At 51.4% G+C, this 14231-nt stretch overlaps 2 protein-coding genes across 6 annotated transcripts in view; one reads left to right on the plus strand and one right to left on the minus strand.

Moving 5' to 3' along the window:
- TBC1D14 (TBC1 domain family member 14) overlaps positions 1–4054 on the plus strand; it is a 124376-nt gene extending 120322 nt beyond the window's left edge. For all 5 annotated transcript variants that reach the window (XM_003816459.7, XM_034951958.3, XM_034951959.3 and 2 more), the window contains one exon: positions 1268–4054. In XM_003816459.7, coding sequence (XP_003816507.1) covers positions 1268–1333 — 66 coding nt within the window. In that variant the 3' untranslated portion in view covers positions 1334–4054. The remainder of the gene's footprint in view (positions 1–1267) is intronic.
- A 5951-nt stretch (positions 4055–10005) lies between these two features.
- On the minus strand, positions 10006–14170 carry CFAP184 (cilia and flagella associated protein 184). The gene has a single exon (XM_003846056.7). It carries the CDS (start codon positions 13837–13839, stop codon positions 12172–12174), a length of 1668 nt encoding a protein of 555 aa, XP_003846104.3. The 5' UTR covers positions 13840–14170; the 3' UTR covers positions 10006–12171.
- Between the last annotated feature and the right edge of the window lie 61 nt (positions 14171–14231).

Consider the following 14231-nt stretch of genomic DNA (forward strand, 5'->3'; position numbering starts at 1 on the left):
CAAGTGATCTTTCTCCCTTGGCCTCCCAAAGTGCTGGGATTGCAGGCATGAGCCACCATGCCCAGCCATGAGCTTTTTCAAAATGACTAAATGTTTATGTTGAGCCAGCAACCCCATTTACTTCAAGATGCAGGGGGACTTTATCTGCCATTATTCCTTTTCTGCACCTTAATTGAAACCAAAATGCTTTTACTTTTAAATTTGTGACTCAAAGTGGCATGGTTCCTGGCCCCAGGCAGGTAGCACTGTGTTACCAAGATTGTCTTGGTTTCACCCTTGGACTTTGAGCACGTCACTTCCGTACATGTCTGTTGTTCAGGCCCCTCATGTTGGGGCATTAGCCTTCCAGAGTTTGTCGCGTGGGCTAAGCGGGTGCTGGGCGCGAAGCGCTGGCAGAGTTCTCTGCTTGGCATGCAGCCTGTTAGTGTTGCTGCAATTGCTAAGCAGCCACAATGGCATGGAATATCTTTTAAAAGAAGGGTGTTGGCCTGGCATGGTGGCTCAAGCCTGTAATCCCAGCACTTTGGGAGGCCAAGGTGGGCGTATCATGAGGTCAGGAGTTCGAGACCATTCTGGCCAATACGGTGAAACCCTGTCTGTACTAAAAATACAAAAATTAGCCAGGCGTGGTGGCACACCTCTGTAGTCCCAGCTACTCAGGAGGCTGCGGCAGAAGAATCTCTTGAACCCGGGGGTCAGAGATTACAGTGAGCCGAGATGGCGCCACTCCACTCCAGCCTGGGTGACAGAGCGAGACTCCATCTCAAAAAGAAGAAAAAGAAGGATGTTGACCAAGAACTGTGAGAACAGAGGAGGGAGCAGGCTCTGGGTGAGCTCAGGAAGGCAGGCAAGAGGAACCAGTGCCTTGAGGCCTTCTCAGGTGGCAGGCTTCCTGGTGGAGGAGGAACAGGGTGGCAGGAGTGCAGCGGGATGGGCACAGAGCTTATTAGCATCCTAGCATTCAGGCCTGGGCTTCCTGGGTGGCCACTGCAGGACCCCAGTGAGGCCCCCAGCTGTGCTTTGACGTGGATTCTGTGGCCGGCTGGAAGGAGTGCAGCTAGCTCACCAGGCCAGAGAGGGCACGGGCAGGTGTCCATGTTGGAAAGACCACACAGGACGTAGGAGCGGAAGACCCTGGAGGGTTGGAGGCAGTGGAAGTGGGGAGCCGGGGGACCCTGTTAGGAGGCTACTGCTGTCTCTGCATCGCTGCTGTCAGGATCTGTGTGCGTGGTAAGTTAACCTCAGCTGTCTTCCCTGTGACTTCTAGGTACTGACTGCATTGCAGAAAGACAGCCGGGAAATGGAGAAGGGAAGTCCGTCCCTCCGACACTGAGGCTGCAGCGGGAACTCGCACTCGGCACCAATCAGAGCCCCATGCCGCGGCCCCTCTGTTGTTTCCGACTGACACCCGGGCAGCCGAGAAGAACAGACGCTCTTTAAGTTTGATTCCTAACACTGGAGTTGGCCTTAAACAAAACAAACACAAAAACTTTTAAAGAATTAAACCAAGGCTTAGCCTTAAGCAGCTCAGTGGAAGGATGAGCTGCTGCGGACCACAGCCAGCCACTGCATCTGCTGCACAGTTGAACGATGGGCAGTGGCTCACCCCCACTCCTTTATTTCAGCAAAAGCTAATTAAATTGTAATGTTTCTATGTCAACGACTGGGAAGTATGTTACAGTCTTAGCCAGGATGCATGAGAGATGTTATTTGGGAGACTTGAGATGCTTTGGCTGATATTTACATGTTTTCGATAAGAAAGGGATCGCTGATTGAGTTATTGAGATAGTTTTTCCAGAGCTGGAGGTCACGTTTCTAAAACTCACCTACGAAAGATAGCATTAAAGGAACAGGGGCTCTCTGAGGATGGCCACTGATGTGTGTTTGTGGATACCTGGGCATCGACCCAGCCTGCAGGTGAGCACTGGGCCATGTTGCCTTGACACAGTCACAGTGTAGAGGCTGCAGGTGCACACGTGGGCTCCAGTGGGACTGCGCTCCGGGAGACTGCTCCCTGGCATCGGTCCTGCGGAGGTGGAAGGTTCGAGAGGAGGAGCTATTTGCGAGGAAGCCCTGTGGCAATAGAGATAGGCTTAAAAGCGGAGAGAACACAGAGTGGAATCAGCCCCCTGTAAGTAAAAGGGTAGAGAAAGAGATGTGTGGCTGGGCCCTCTCCCACCTGCCTGTTCGGTGGAGGCCGGGGCAGCAGCCCAGAACAGCACGTGTGGGGGAGGTGGCCCCTTGTGCCAGCAGTGGCTCCTCTCTGCGTTTGAGCCCTGCACAGCTGGACCCATCCTAAGTGCCAGTGAGTCCCTCACACATTTGACTTTAGAACGTGTGCTTCATGACCCGTTGTACAGACGGAGGAGCGAGCAACACACGTCTAACAGCCTAGACAATCTCGTCAGATGCTCATACTGGACCATCAGCCTCCCCATTTTAGCTGACTTTCCCAGGGTCATTGGCAAATTTTTTGTTCTGTCTTTTCCTTGACTAATTGTAGAACTTTGTGTGAGGACTTTGGTTATCCAAAATCACAGAAATGAACCATTTTGCAGCTGCGCAGTCTAAAGGGCAGACCAGTGTCTGGAAGCAGGGCCCACGTGGCGGTCCGCTGGCAGGCTGGTCCTGGGGAGCATTCTGCGGACCCGGTCACGGGCTTGGTTAGTCATGCGTACATGTGTGCCTTGGGGTGGTCTGCACTCCACGGCCCTTCTCAGCCACACTTCCCACCCCAGGGGGTGTCCCCAGGCTGATCTCATTTCTGATGTTGAGGGCTGTTTGGCTCGGTCTGTATAGCTTGTAACAGGAGCCTTGGGCCAGGGGCTGGGGAAGGAAAGCCGAGCTGGCATTCGTTTTCTGGACTTTTTATGTCTGCCATACCCGCTAATGCTCCTCTAGGTGCAGGAGCAAGTTGCTGAGCCAGTGGCTGTCCCCTGCCCTCCTTCCCAGCACTATCATGTGTCACGTTTCCCGGACTCTGCCCCTACATCTCAGCTGAATCTCCAGGGAGGCTGCAGAGCATCGTGGAGACCACCTTCTGCCTCGGCCTTTAAATGCTGACTCACCTCCTCTCGGAGGAGTCATCCTGTCTTCACGGGGGGTCCCGGTGGCCTCCAGACGTAGCCATTTCCTGACATCAAGATGTTGGATGTAATCCGGTCTGAGCTGGGCCTGTGGGAGGGGCCGCCTGAGGCCTGTGCGCTGTTGTCCTCGCAGATGTACTTATTTTTGTTCATGATATGGGCATTCCGTTCCTTAAAGATGTATATATTTTCTTACTGTACATAAAGATGTTCCTTAAGTCATACAGAAGGTGGCGCGGCAAAGGGCCTTGTGCAGTGTGTTCAGATTGCCCCTGGGGATCTTCTGTGTCTTCAGCGCCCAGCCCTGCGTGTTCCTGGTGAAGCAGTTTCACATCAGTCTCTCCAGATAGCACTACGATGCATTCCGCTTCTGAACAGGATCCCATGCCAGTGTGGAACACCTTCCCAATCTTAGTTCAGAAGTGGCTTGTATGACCTGTTCAGGGCTCACATGAGGTCTCGCCAGTTTCATGGGTCCTCTTCAGAGGCCAGAAAGTTCTAAGTTCTGAGTCCCCGGCCAGGGTCCCTTAACACCTTGGCACAGAGACTGTTGGCAAGTGTAGAGGCTGCCTCTGTGTGTGGTTTAAGTAAACTGGAAACGAGACATTGACGTGCTGCTCCTCCAGAGGTCTGCACACTCCACTTCACATGCCGTTGACTCTCACAGTCTAAGACTTCAGGGCCGGGACCTTTGTCCAGCCTGCACAGTAGAGTGAGGCTGCCTCTCCCGCCAGGCATTGGGATCCCATTTAGAAACGGCATTCACTTCAGAAGGTACTTTTTAACTGCTCAGTTTTTGACTATTTTAAATAGTTTGCTGAAAACTCCTGATAACACTTGCTACATATCATGTTTTAATTGCTTGTACAGTTAACCTTTAATTTTATTTAGTAAAGTGTATCAAAGTAGGACTTTTTTGAATTGTAAATACGTGGTTTTATTAAATAAAAGTCAATGTAAAATTGTTACTTATGTTCACCATCGTTTGTTTAAAGTTGAAGTTTTCACTTTGAGCATGATGCTGTTTGAATATCTTAAGATCCATTTATCAGACTGGTTAATAACAGGATGGTGCAGTGGTAGTTGAGTGAAGGGATTCGAGAGTTGAGTGTGCCCCTTGCAGGTTGGAGGGAGTCGCAACCTTGTACCCCCTCTCGAGCTAGCCCCTACCCACTGCTCCTTCCTGGTCCTGCAGCACCCTTCCTGGCGTGCAGCTGGTGCTTTTACTCTGTGCCAGCCACAGGACCAGGGGCTCTCCATGTTCCCTTCAGAACCTTCTCAGAAGCCCATGAATCAGGCACTGAGGTCTGTCTCCCCAGCGGGCAGTGGGGTGGCATGAGGTGGGGGTCAGTGGTGTGGTCTCAGGAGGCTGTGGCTGTGTGGTGGAAGGCTCCGCGAAGCCGCTGAGAACTGGGTAACACAGGGCCCGCCGTGTGGGTGGGCATCGCTCCGCTTCCCGAGGCAGGAGGCTCCCGGCTGGTGGGGCAGAGCCTAGGGCAGCTTTCTCTTCTGGCCCCTTGCTCCCAGGAAAATCCTTATGTGTGCTCCATAGCACTCTCCCCAGAGCAGATGCGGCTGCCCGCTCTCCCGCCTCTCCCTCAGTGGCTGCTCTCCTCTCTGGGCCACTGTTATCTCCTATGCGTTCTCTGCAGGCCATGGTGAGAGGACGGGCCACAGGCGTGATGGTGGCAGCAGTCACAGCCATGCCAGGTGCTGGGCCGAGTGCTGCCTGTGAGTCATCTCTGCAGCTGCTCTGCGGAAGACAGGGCTATTGCCCCATTTTAAAGATGAGACACGGCCGGGCGGGGTGGCTCACGCCTGTAATCCCAGCACTTTGGGAGGCTGAGGCGGGTGGATAACGAGGTCAAGAGATAAAGAACTTCCTGGCCAACATGGTGAAACTCTGTCTCTGCTAAAAAAAAAAAAAAAAAAAAAATTAGCTGGGTGTAGTGGCACATGCCCGTAATCCCAGCCACTCAGGAGGCTGAGGCAGAATTGCTTGAACCCGGGAGGCGGAAGTTGGAGATCGCACCACTCCACTCTAGCCTGGCAACAGAGCGATACTCAGTCTCAAAAAAAAAAAAAAAAAGATGAGACGCAGGGAAGGATGTGCATAGACCCGGACAGTGGTCAGAACTGGGTTTCAAACTCCAGCCTTGTGACTCCCAAGCCCTTGTCAGAAACACCGTCTAGGGGAGGGGGCCTTTGCGAGCCTTGTTCTTGTAGGGCTGACCTCAACTCCAAGTGCAAGGTCTGGGGTGGAGCCTGGACTTACTTATTTGAGCGCCTCCTGTGTGCAGGCACCACCTGCAGAGGAAGAGATGGGGCCAATGGGGCTCATGGGCCAAGCACGGGCTGTGGTGGCAGGAGCTGTGGGATGTCTGCCCCAGAGGTAGCAGAGGTGCAAACATGAAAGGGGCCGGGATGCTTTCCTGAGTGCTGCAGCCCAGGGGAGAGGGGCTGATAGTTTACAAACCACCCCCGAGACGTGGAGCCTGCCAGGCAGGAAGGCACAAAGAGAACGGAACGCTGCACCAGTGCGGTGTGGAGAGGCAGTGTGGACCTTGAGACCAGCTGTGGGTCACCGGGGAGCCAAGGGAAGGGGCTGGCCAGCAGAGGGAAGCCTCAGAGCTCAGATGGGTCCGTGTTAGGACGTGGAGAGGCTTGCAGGGTTCCCAGGGAAACCAGTGGATCTGCTTCGCGTGGTACAAACACAAAGCTCAAATATTTGCTCATATGACTCAGGCCCTTGCCTGCCTACCAGGAACCTGGCCACGAACTAGAGTGGCCAGATAGGTCTTTCAGGCCCAGAGTGCTGGCCTGCCCCATGGGCTCCCGCGAGCATCGCCTGCAGCCAGCCTGCTCTGGCAGCACCGGCCAGGGCCACACCAAGGCACTGTTTCCCCAGACTCGCTGCCAAAGCCCATTTTCCAGGATGCCTGAGCTGCCTGGGGTTCTATGTGGAGTGAGGGGAACTGCCTTCTCCCTAAGCATTACAACAAAAGGAGTTACTTGTCAACTCAGAAGCATCACTCTGGACTCCAGAACCTCACAAAGTTTATCCTCAAACGTTGTTCCTCCAGCTTCTTGCCCTGCTCTGGAGCTGCTGGTAGAAACTGCTCCAACCAAAAATAAATCCAAGTTTAAGGTGCAGTCTGGCCACAGGTTAAGACAGGGCCCTGGAGATAAATCTCATAACCAGTCATTGCCATTTAGGAACTCTGTGACTTTGGGGAATTTTCTTGAATTCCCTAAGCCTCATTTTTCTTTTCTGTTACCAAAGGTTAAAAAAAGTACCCAGCCCTGTCCACTGGCTTATGAAGATCAAACAAAAATAAGCTGAACTACTAATTATATTTTTAAAAAACACCCACAGAAACGTTGCCATGGGTTGGTAGACTCATGCGCTTCACATGGAAACCGTGTGAAGGTTTAAGTTCAAGTTATACTCTTGAACTTAAGAATTTTTTTTAATTTGGGATTTTCCTCCTAAATTAAGTACGTTTATTATATAAAATTTGGAAATTCAGAAAAGCATGAAGAGAGTTGTTTTTAATTGTACCACCTAGAGAAAAGATACTGTTTTTAAATTCTGATCTTTTTTTCCTATAAGTAAAATTTTCCCATTTTACAAATGAGTACATTGAGGCTTAGAAAGCTGAAGTATTTTGTCTCAGGTCCCAGTCAGAAGAGAGGTGAATCCAGCTCAGCCTGATTCCAAGGTCTTAGGAACAAGCTGTGTCTTCTCCTAGACAGATCCTCGTATTCACCTTTGGCATCCTGTGGGTGAAATGTTAGAATACATTGTCAATTTAAAAATTAGGGAGGGTGTAATTTTATTCATTAAAATATGTACATATTTAGCTGGGTGCAGTTTCTCACGCCTGTAATCCCAGCACTTTGGGAGGCTGAGGTGGGCAGATCACCTGAGGTCAGGAGTTTGAGGCCAACCTGGCTGACATGGTGAAACCCCGTCTCTACTAAAAATACAAAAATTAGCCAGGCATGGTGATGGGTGCCTGTAATCCCAGCTACTTGGGAGGCTGAGGCAGGAGAATCGCTTTAACCCGGGAGGCAGAGGTTGCAGTGAGTGGAGATCATGCCACTGCACTCCAGCCTGGGTGACAGAGTGAGACTCTGTCTCAAAAAAAAAAAAAAAAAAAAATTGAAATTCAATGTAAAATAAAATATGTACATATTTAATCATTGGTGATTTAAAAGTAGACAGTCCTCTGGAGGGAATACTGCATGGAAGTAGGAGGCATGCAGTCAGTTGAAATGGCCTCCTGCAGCCCTTTCCATTCATAGCATTTGTACGATTCATCACTCTGACATTAAGACTATCTGAAAGTTCAAAGCACAAAAAGCACCAAATTGAGGTGCAATAACTCTGATATTTCATGGACAGGCACCCCACGCCAGCGGAGAACAAAATCTAAATTACGACTACAGATGAACTTATTATAAAGGAAGAAAGCGTATATCTCTACTTAGATAAATTTTAAATCTCAAATGTGTTAAGTCAGCAAAAAGATTTTCATTTACCGATGAAAAAGTGTTTCCTTGGCCGGGCGCGGTGGCTCATGCCTGTAATCCCAGCACTTTAGGAGGCCGAGGCGGGCGGATCACGAGGTCAGGAGTTCAAGACCAGTCTGGCCAACATAGTGAAACCCTGTCTCTACTAAAAATACACAAAAAATTAGCCGGGTGTGGTGGTGTGCTCCTGTAATCCCAGCTACTCAGGAGGCTGAGGCCGGAGAATCGTGTGAACCTGGGAGACGGAGGTTGCAGTGAGCCAAAATCGTGCCACTGCACTCCAGCCCGGGTGACAGAATAAGACTCCGTCTCAAAAAAAAAAAAGTGTTTTCTTTTCGGATGCCTCAGGCTCTGTCAAATTAGATGTCTGGTTTACTCTTGCTACTGCTGCTGAAAAAGAGAAAGCTTCCTGTAACACTGAAGGGGACAGACCTCAGTGTCTCAGTTTTGATTCATACCTATTTTTTCAAGAAAGGTCTAATTTTATATAACACCTCACTCAAAATGTATTCAGTGCCAACGTTTTCTGGGTCCTCTACTTTATGACGAGGAGATGACAGTCTTTTAAAAAATCATCATGTCTCAGAGGTTTCTAGCCCAGCTGCTGCATTTGGAGCAGCTGCATTCCCTGCTGGCATGAACAACTCTCTTTACCTGTAGTGTCTTCCTACTTTGACTACAAGTCTGCCATTCTGCTATTTTCCTTAACTGGTTCTATGTCTTGCGAGATCCTCTTTTTGCCTGGAATTATTTTTGAATCCAACACAGGACTTACCAGTGCCCGACACATGATAGGCATTCAAGTAATACTTATTTTCAGAAAACGAGTGAGATGGGCATTATATTAATGTATTAATCCAACGCATTTACTGATTACCATTTATATGCCAGGTACTGTGCTGGCCACTAGGGAGGGTGATGAACCAACAGTCTTTGCCTTCCAGGGACTTTGTCTCACTGGGGAACAGGTACCTAAGTGCACCATCACTAAGCAGGAGATCAAAGGCTGAGATGGGGCTGCACACAGGCTTCTGTGGAGGCACTAACAGCTCTTCAATGAGACTTTGGGGATAGACTGCGTTAGGGTCTGTAGAATTCTTCAGAAGTCATTATCAATTTGTGAGTGTGTTGCTATTTCATGATTAAGCACTCTCCTAGAATTGGAAAGAACTGTGGTGGGAGATAATTAGCAGAAGATTACCTTCTAATTAATTGTAACATCTCCAGCATAAGGTACTATAATTTGAGAGAACATTGGTAACTCACTATACAGTCACTTAGGACAGGTTTGCTTTGCACCTTAAAGCCATGGCAAACTCCTTTGTATCTTTGTGCTCTGAGAGATCTGCTTGTTACTGGGTTCAAGGCTGGTGAGGGAGTGTTTGCTTGGATCTGGATAATTGCTGGTGGGTCAAAACCAGCTGAAAATACCTATTCTCCCTGTAGCAAACCAAAGAGATAAAGGACGCCATTATCACAAAAGCCACATGCCTGGTCAGGTCTCGGAGCATCATTGCCAGTTCCACTTGAGGCCTCCCCAACTACAGAAGAACCCAGTGGGCCTGTCCTGCTTTTAGTTTGAGGCACACAGGAAGTTCTGTTTGCCAGTGATTTGCTTTGGCTTTGAAGAAAAGCGTAGAGGGAAGACTAAAATGTCGATGAATAAGTGAGTGAGAATGGAAGCCAGAAGTCAAAGCTTTTGGAGACAGGATCTCACTATTACCCAGTCTGGAGTACAGTGGCACGATCACTACTCACAGTAGCCTCCACCCCCGGGCTCAACTGATCCTCCCACCTCAGCCTCAGCCTCCTGAGGCGCTGAGACCACAGGCATGTACCACCACACCCGGCTAATCTTTTTGTATTTTTATAAAGATAGGGTTTTGTGATGTTTCCCAGGCTGGTTTCAAACTCCTGGGCTCAAGTAGTCCACCTGCCTTGACCTCCCAACATGTTGGGATTACAGGTGTGAGCCACGGCGATTGGCCTAAAGCTTTTTAACTCATTACTACTTTTGAGTGGTTTGATTTAAAAAAGTGTATTCGAGCCATGAAAGTTAGAAAAGGAATTTTAATCAACCTTCATTGGCTTCCAAGGGAGCATACTTCAGAAAACAAAATCATGGCCGGGCGCGGTGGCTCATGCCTGTAAATCCCAGCACTTTGGGAGGCCGAGGCGGCCGGATCATGAGGTCAGGAGTTTGAGACCAGCCTGGCCAATATGGTGAAACCCCGTTTCTACTAAAAAATACAAAAAATTAGCCAGATGTGTTGGCGGGCGCCTGTAATCCCAGCTACTCGGGAGGCTAAGCCAGGAGAATCGCTTGAACCCGGGAGGTGGAGGTGGCAGTGAGCCGAGATCATGCCATGGCACTCCAGCCTGGGAGACAGAGTGAGACTCCGTCTCAAAAGAAAAAAAAAAGAAAAAAAACACAAAATCATGGCATCCAAAGATAAAGTTCATGACCAAGTCCCCTGCCCAGAGTTGGGTTCCCACCGTTCTTAGAGGTAGCCAGCACCAAAAACCGTGTTGCATTTTTTTATGATTCACTTAAGTGTAGGAATGGGCGAATATGTTTAACCCCAAATCTGCACATCTCAAAATTCAATCTAGGATTAAGAAGAAATGAAAACAAGCCCCTAGCTCCAAGATAATCACTGGTATTGCATTAAGGAAACAGACCTACCAGGTATTTTTGACACAAGGAATAAGGGGCATTTTACTATTTGATACTCAATGAACTCGTGTATAGCAAGGGCCCTGTTGTCGAGATCTGAAATAGACTGATACAGAAGGCTCTGTCTCCTGTGATGCCAGCAGCCACCGTGTCATATATTTTACACCTTGCAAAGCATGCAATACAACTGTCATTTTGTTTTCACTGGAAAACAAAATTTCAGTTTTTTTTTTTTTTTTTGAGACGGAGTCTCGCTCTTTCGCCCAAGCTGGACTGCAGTGGCGCTATCTTGGCTCACTGCAAGCTCCGCCTCCCGGGTTCACGCCATTCTCCTGCCTCAGCCTCTCGAGTAGCTGGGACTACAGGCGCCCGCTACCACGCCGGCTAATTTTTTTTTTGTATTTTTAGTAGAGACGGGGTTTCACCGTGTTAGCCAGGATGGTCTCGACCTCCTGACCTCGTGATCCACCCGCCTCGGCCTCCCAAAGTGCTGGGATTACAGGCGTGAGCCGCCGCGCCTGGGCCAAAATTTCATTTTTTGGTACAGATTAATGCATTTCTTCAGAGGATCCAAGAACATGTTTCATTAGACTTGAACACTGTCAGGCCAGGCACGGTGGCTCACGCCTGTAATCCCAGCACTTTGGGAGGCCGAGGCAGGTGTATCACTTGAGGCCAGGAGTTCGAGACCAGCCTGGCCAACATGGTGAAACCCCCTCTCTACTAAAAATACAAAAATTAGCTGGGCGTGGTGGCCCGTGCCTGTAATTCCCGCCACTTGGGAGGTTAAGGAGGGAGAATCGCTTGAACCCAGGAGGTGGAGGTTGCAGTGAGCCGAGATCCTGTCACTGCACTCCAGCCTGGGAGACAGAGACCCTGTCCCAAGGAAAATAATAATAATAATATTAGTTGAAGACTGTCATTGAAGCAGAAACAACCATCAACAGTGAGTAGACTGAACTCCCTTTCACTGAAAAAGGGACGATGAAGAAACATCAGCTCCTCTCCTGTTTATCATTTCTCCTGTTTCCTGGATATTTTTATTGCCCCCTAAGCTCGTGCTAGTCACAAATAAAAAAAATTTTTTTTTTGAGACAGAGTCTCGCTCTGTCGCCCAGGCTGGAGTGCAGTGGTGCGATCTCGGCTCACTGCAAGCTCTGCCTCCAGGGTTCACACCATTCTCCTGCCTCAGCCTCCCGAGTAGCTGGGACTACAGGCGCCCGCCACCAGGTCTGGCTAATTTTTTGTATTTTTAGTAGAGACGGGGTTTTCACCGTGTTAGCCAGGATGGTCTCGATCTCCTGATCTCGTGATCTGCCCGCCTCGGCCTCCCAAAATGCTGGGATTATAGAGGTGAGCCACCGCGCCCGGCCCAAAATCACTTAAATTTAAGATTAATCTAAGGGGATTAGTGAGCTTCTAACTGAAACAGTGTCTTGGGACTACATAATTTAATAAATCCAAAGAATTTAATAATTAGCTTAATGCACAGGGTTTTTTTGTACCTTGCCCATTCGCTGAACTTTTAAACCCTCCTACATATGAAAGAGGAACAGTACTCTTTAGTATCACGTCATTGAAATTATGGAATTGCTCAGACTTGAGACTTTTGACAGTTTTTCATGAGAAGTCAGTTACATTAAATCACCCTTTGTTTGCTTTTCTGGACCTATTTTTGCTCAATCCCAGATAAAACTCCTAACCCAGTTTTGGGCTCAGCACTGATTTGGAAGCTAAAACGATTTGAGATAAATACAAAATACAGTCCCGTCCCAAATGACACAGGCCTTTTTAATAGCAACGAAGGTAAAATAAAGCAGGACGGCACGTCCTGAGGATGAAGTGTTTTGCAGACTCTTCTCATCGATCTGGTCAAGAAGGGAGAAAGGCTTTGGCCTCCCTGATCTTCTGCCTCACGCCTCTGCAGGACAAAGTGAGCCCAGCGTGGTGGCGCTTCAGGGATTCCAGGCGCCGGTGGAGCAGTTCGGTCTTGTCCACCTTTTCTTCCAAGTCCCGAAGAAGTGAGTCCTTGCCTAGAAGCCCGCACTTCTGATTCAGTCTGATGTTGTCCGTCCGCAGCCCCTCTCGAGCTTGCTTCGTCTTGGTCAGGATGTCTCTTCCTAGGGCGACCTGGGCCTCGATTTCTGCCAGCTGTGTCTTTTTGCACGCGTTCTCCGTGTCCATGAAGTGCAGCTTTTCCTTCACGTGGGTTATTACTTGCACACTGTTGGTCACCTTGCTGCGAAGTTTTAAAAGTTCCTCATTTCGTTCCTCAATTTTCTCATTGAAGGTTTGGTTCTCAATCTTCAGCTGTTCAAAGTCAATAAGAAGCAGACCCTGGGTCAGGTCTTCCTGGGTCCGCATCCTGGTTTCAAAATGCACCAGGCTCTGCTTCAGCTGAATGTTCTCCAGCCGCACGGCGCTCATCTCCTTCTCCTTTTTATCCTCCAACGCCTGGATCTGCTCCACCTCTCGCAGAGCAGCCTGGCGCCCGCCCCTCATCCGACAGCTGCCCATGGCCTGCATCACCACCTGCTTCTTGAGTGCCTGGAAGCGTCGCCACTCCTTCTCCACCCTGGTGAGCTTCTCCTGGCACTGCTGCTTCAACTGGCCCAGCTCCTGGTGGTACCACTGCAGGTCGTCTGCCTGCTGCTTCTTCAGCTCCTCCAGCATGCCCAGATGGCGCAGGTACGCTTGCTCTTTCTCGGGGGCCTCGGCCTCTGCGCCCCGGTCAGCCACCTCAGCGGCCTCCAGGCCCTTCTTTCTGCGCAGCGCCTCGAAGATCTTGTGCTGCAGGTATAGGTTGTAGCGCTGGGAGCGGTTCCGCTCCACCAGCAGGGAACGGTACTGGTCCAGGAGGTCGCTGCGCAGCTGCTGCTCCTGCAGCTTCTGGACCTCCTCGGACCACTCGAGGTCCTCAAACTCGTCCCTTCCATCGAGGCGCTTCCCCTCTTCCTGGCTTTTGGCCGGGCCTCCTTCCCCATCCCTCTCCTTGCTCTCCGCGCCGTCTCTCTGCGTCTCCTCCTTGTCCTCTTCCTCCCCCTCCACCCGCTCTGTCTCGGCCTCCGGGGCTGCAGCAGCCTCTTCCTCATCGATCCTGGTCAGCGGCAGAGAGGCCTGGAACCTGACTTCCTTCCCCTCTGCCGCCTGCTCCAGTTCCTCCGCCCCCGCCTCCGCCTCTAGTTCCTCGGGCCCGGCTCCGGACTCCGGCTGGGAGGGCTCCTCAGCCCCGACCTCGGCCGGCTCTTCGGGCTCGGGCTGGGGCTCGGCCGGCCTCCCCGGCTCTCCAGGCCCCTCCTCGCCCGCAGCCTCGGCTGCCGTTAGCCCTTTCGGGGCCTCGGCCTGCTCGTCCGCGGCGGTGCCTCCCTGCGAAGCCGCTTGCTCCTCCTCCTCCTCCTCCGGCTCCGACTCCAGCTCCCCGGGTTCGGGAGAGGTCGGAGGGCCAGAGCTGGCCTTGATCTTGGACGGCCACGCGGCCAGGCTTTCCCCATCTCCGCCTTCCCCGCCGGGGTCCTTAGTGTGCTCAGAGCTGACGTCCATCTCCTCCCGGCTCGGCCAGCGCAGCGGACCCCGGCAGGACGCTGTTAGGTTTCCCGGGGCAACAGAAGGCGCGCACGCTGGGCCCGGCGATTGGCCAGGCGACAGGCCGTCGTCCAGCGCCTTCTCCCCGCTGCCCGGCGAGAGCAAGCCAATGGGAGGCCGCGAGCTGACGATAGGCGAGATTGATTGGAAGCGGCCGTGGGCTCTCGCCGCGAGGGGCGTGGCGCCCCCGCCGGGCTTTCTGCCTGCCCATTTCCCACCGCCGGGCGTGGGGCGGGGCGTTCAGGAGGCTCTGGGAAAGGCGGCGGTGGCCGGCGCGGGGGGCGCGCAGGCGCAGAGCGGCGGGCCGGGCGTCCGCAAGGTGGCGCCCGCGGGGCGCCTGCGCGATGCGG

Source organism: Pan paniscus, chromosome 3 (assembly GCF_029289425.2).
Source record: "Pan paniscus chromosome 3, NHGRI_mPanPan1-v2.0_pri, whole genome shotgun sequence".
In the NCBI taxonomy this organism is placed as follows: domain Eukaryota; kingdom Metazoa; phylum Chordata; class Mammalia; order Primates; family Hominidae; genus Pan; species Pan paniscus.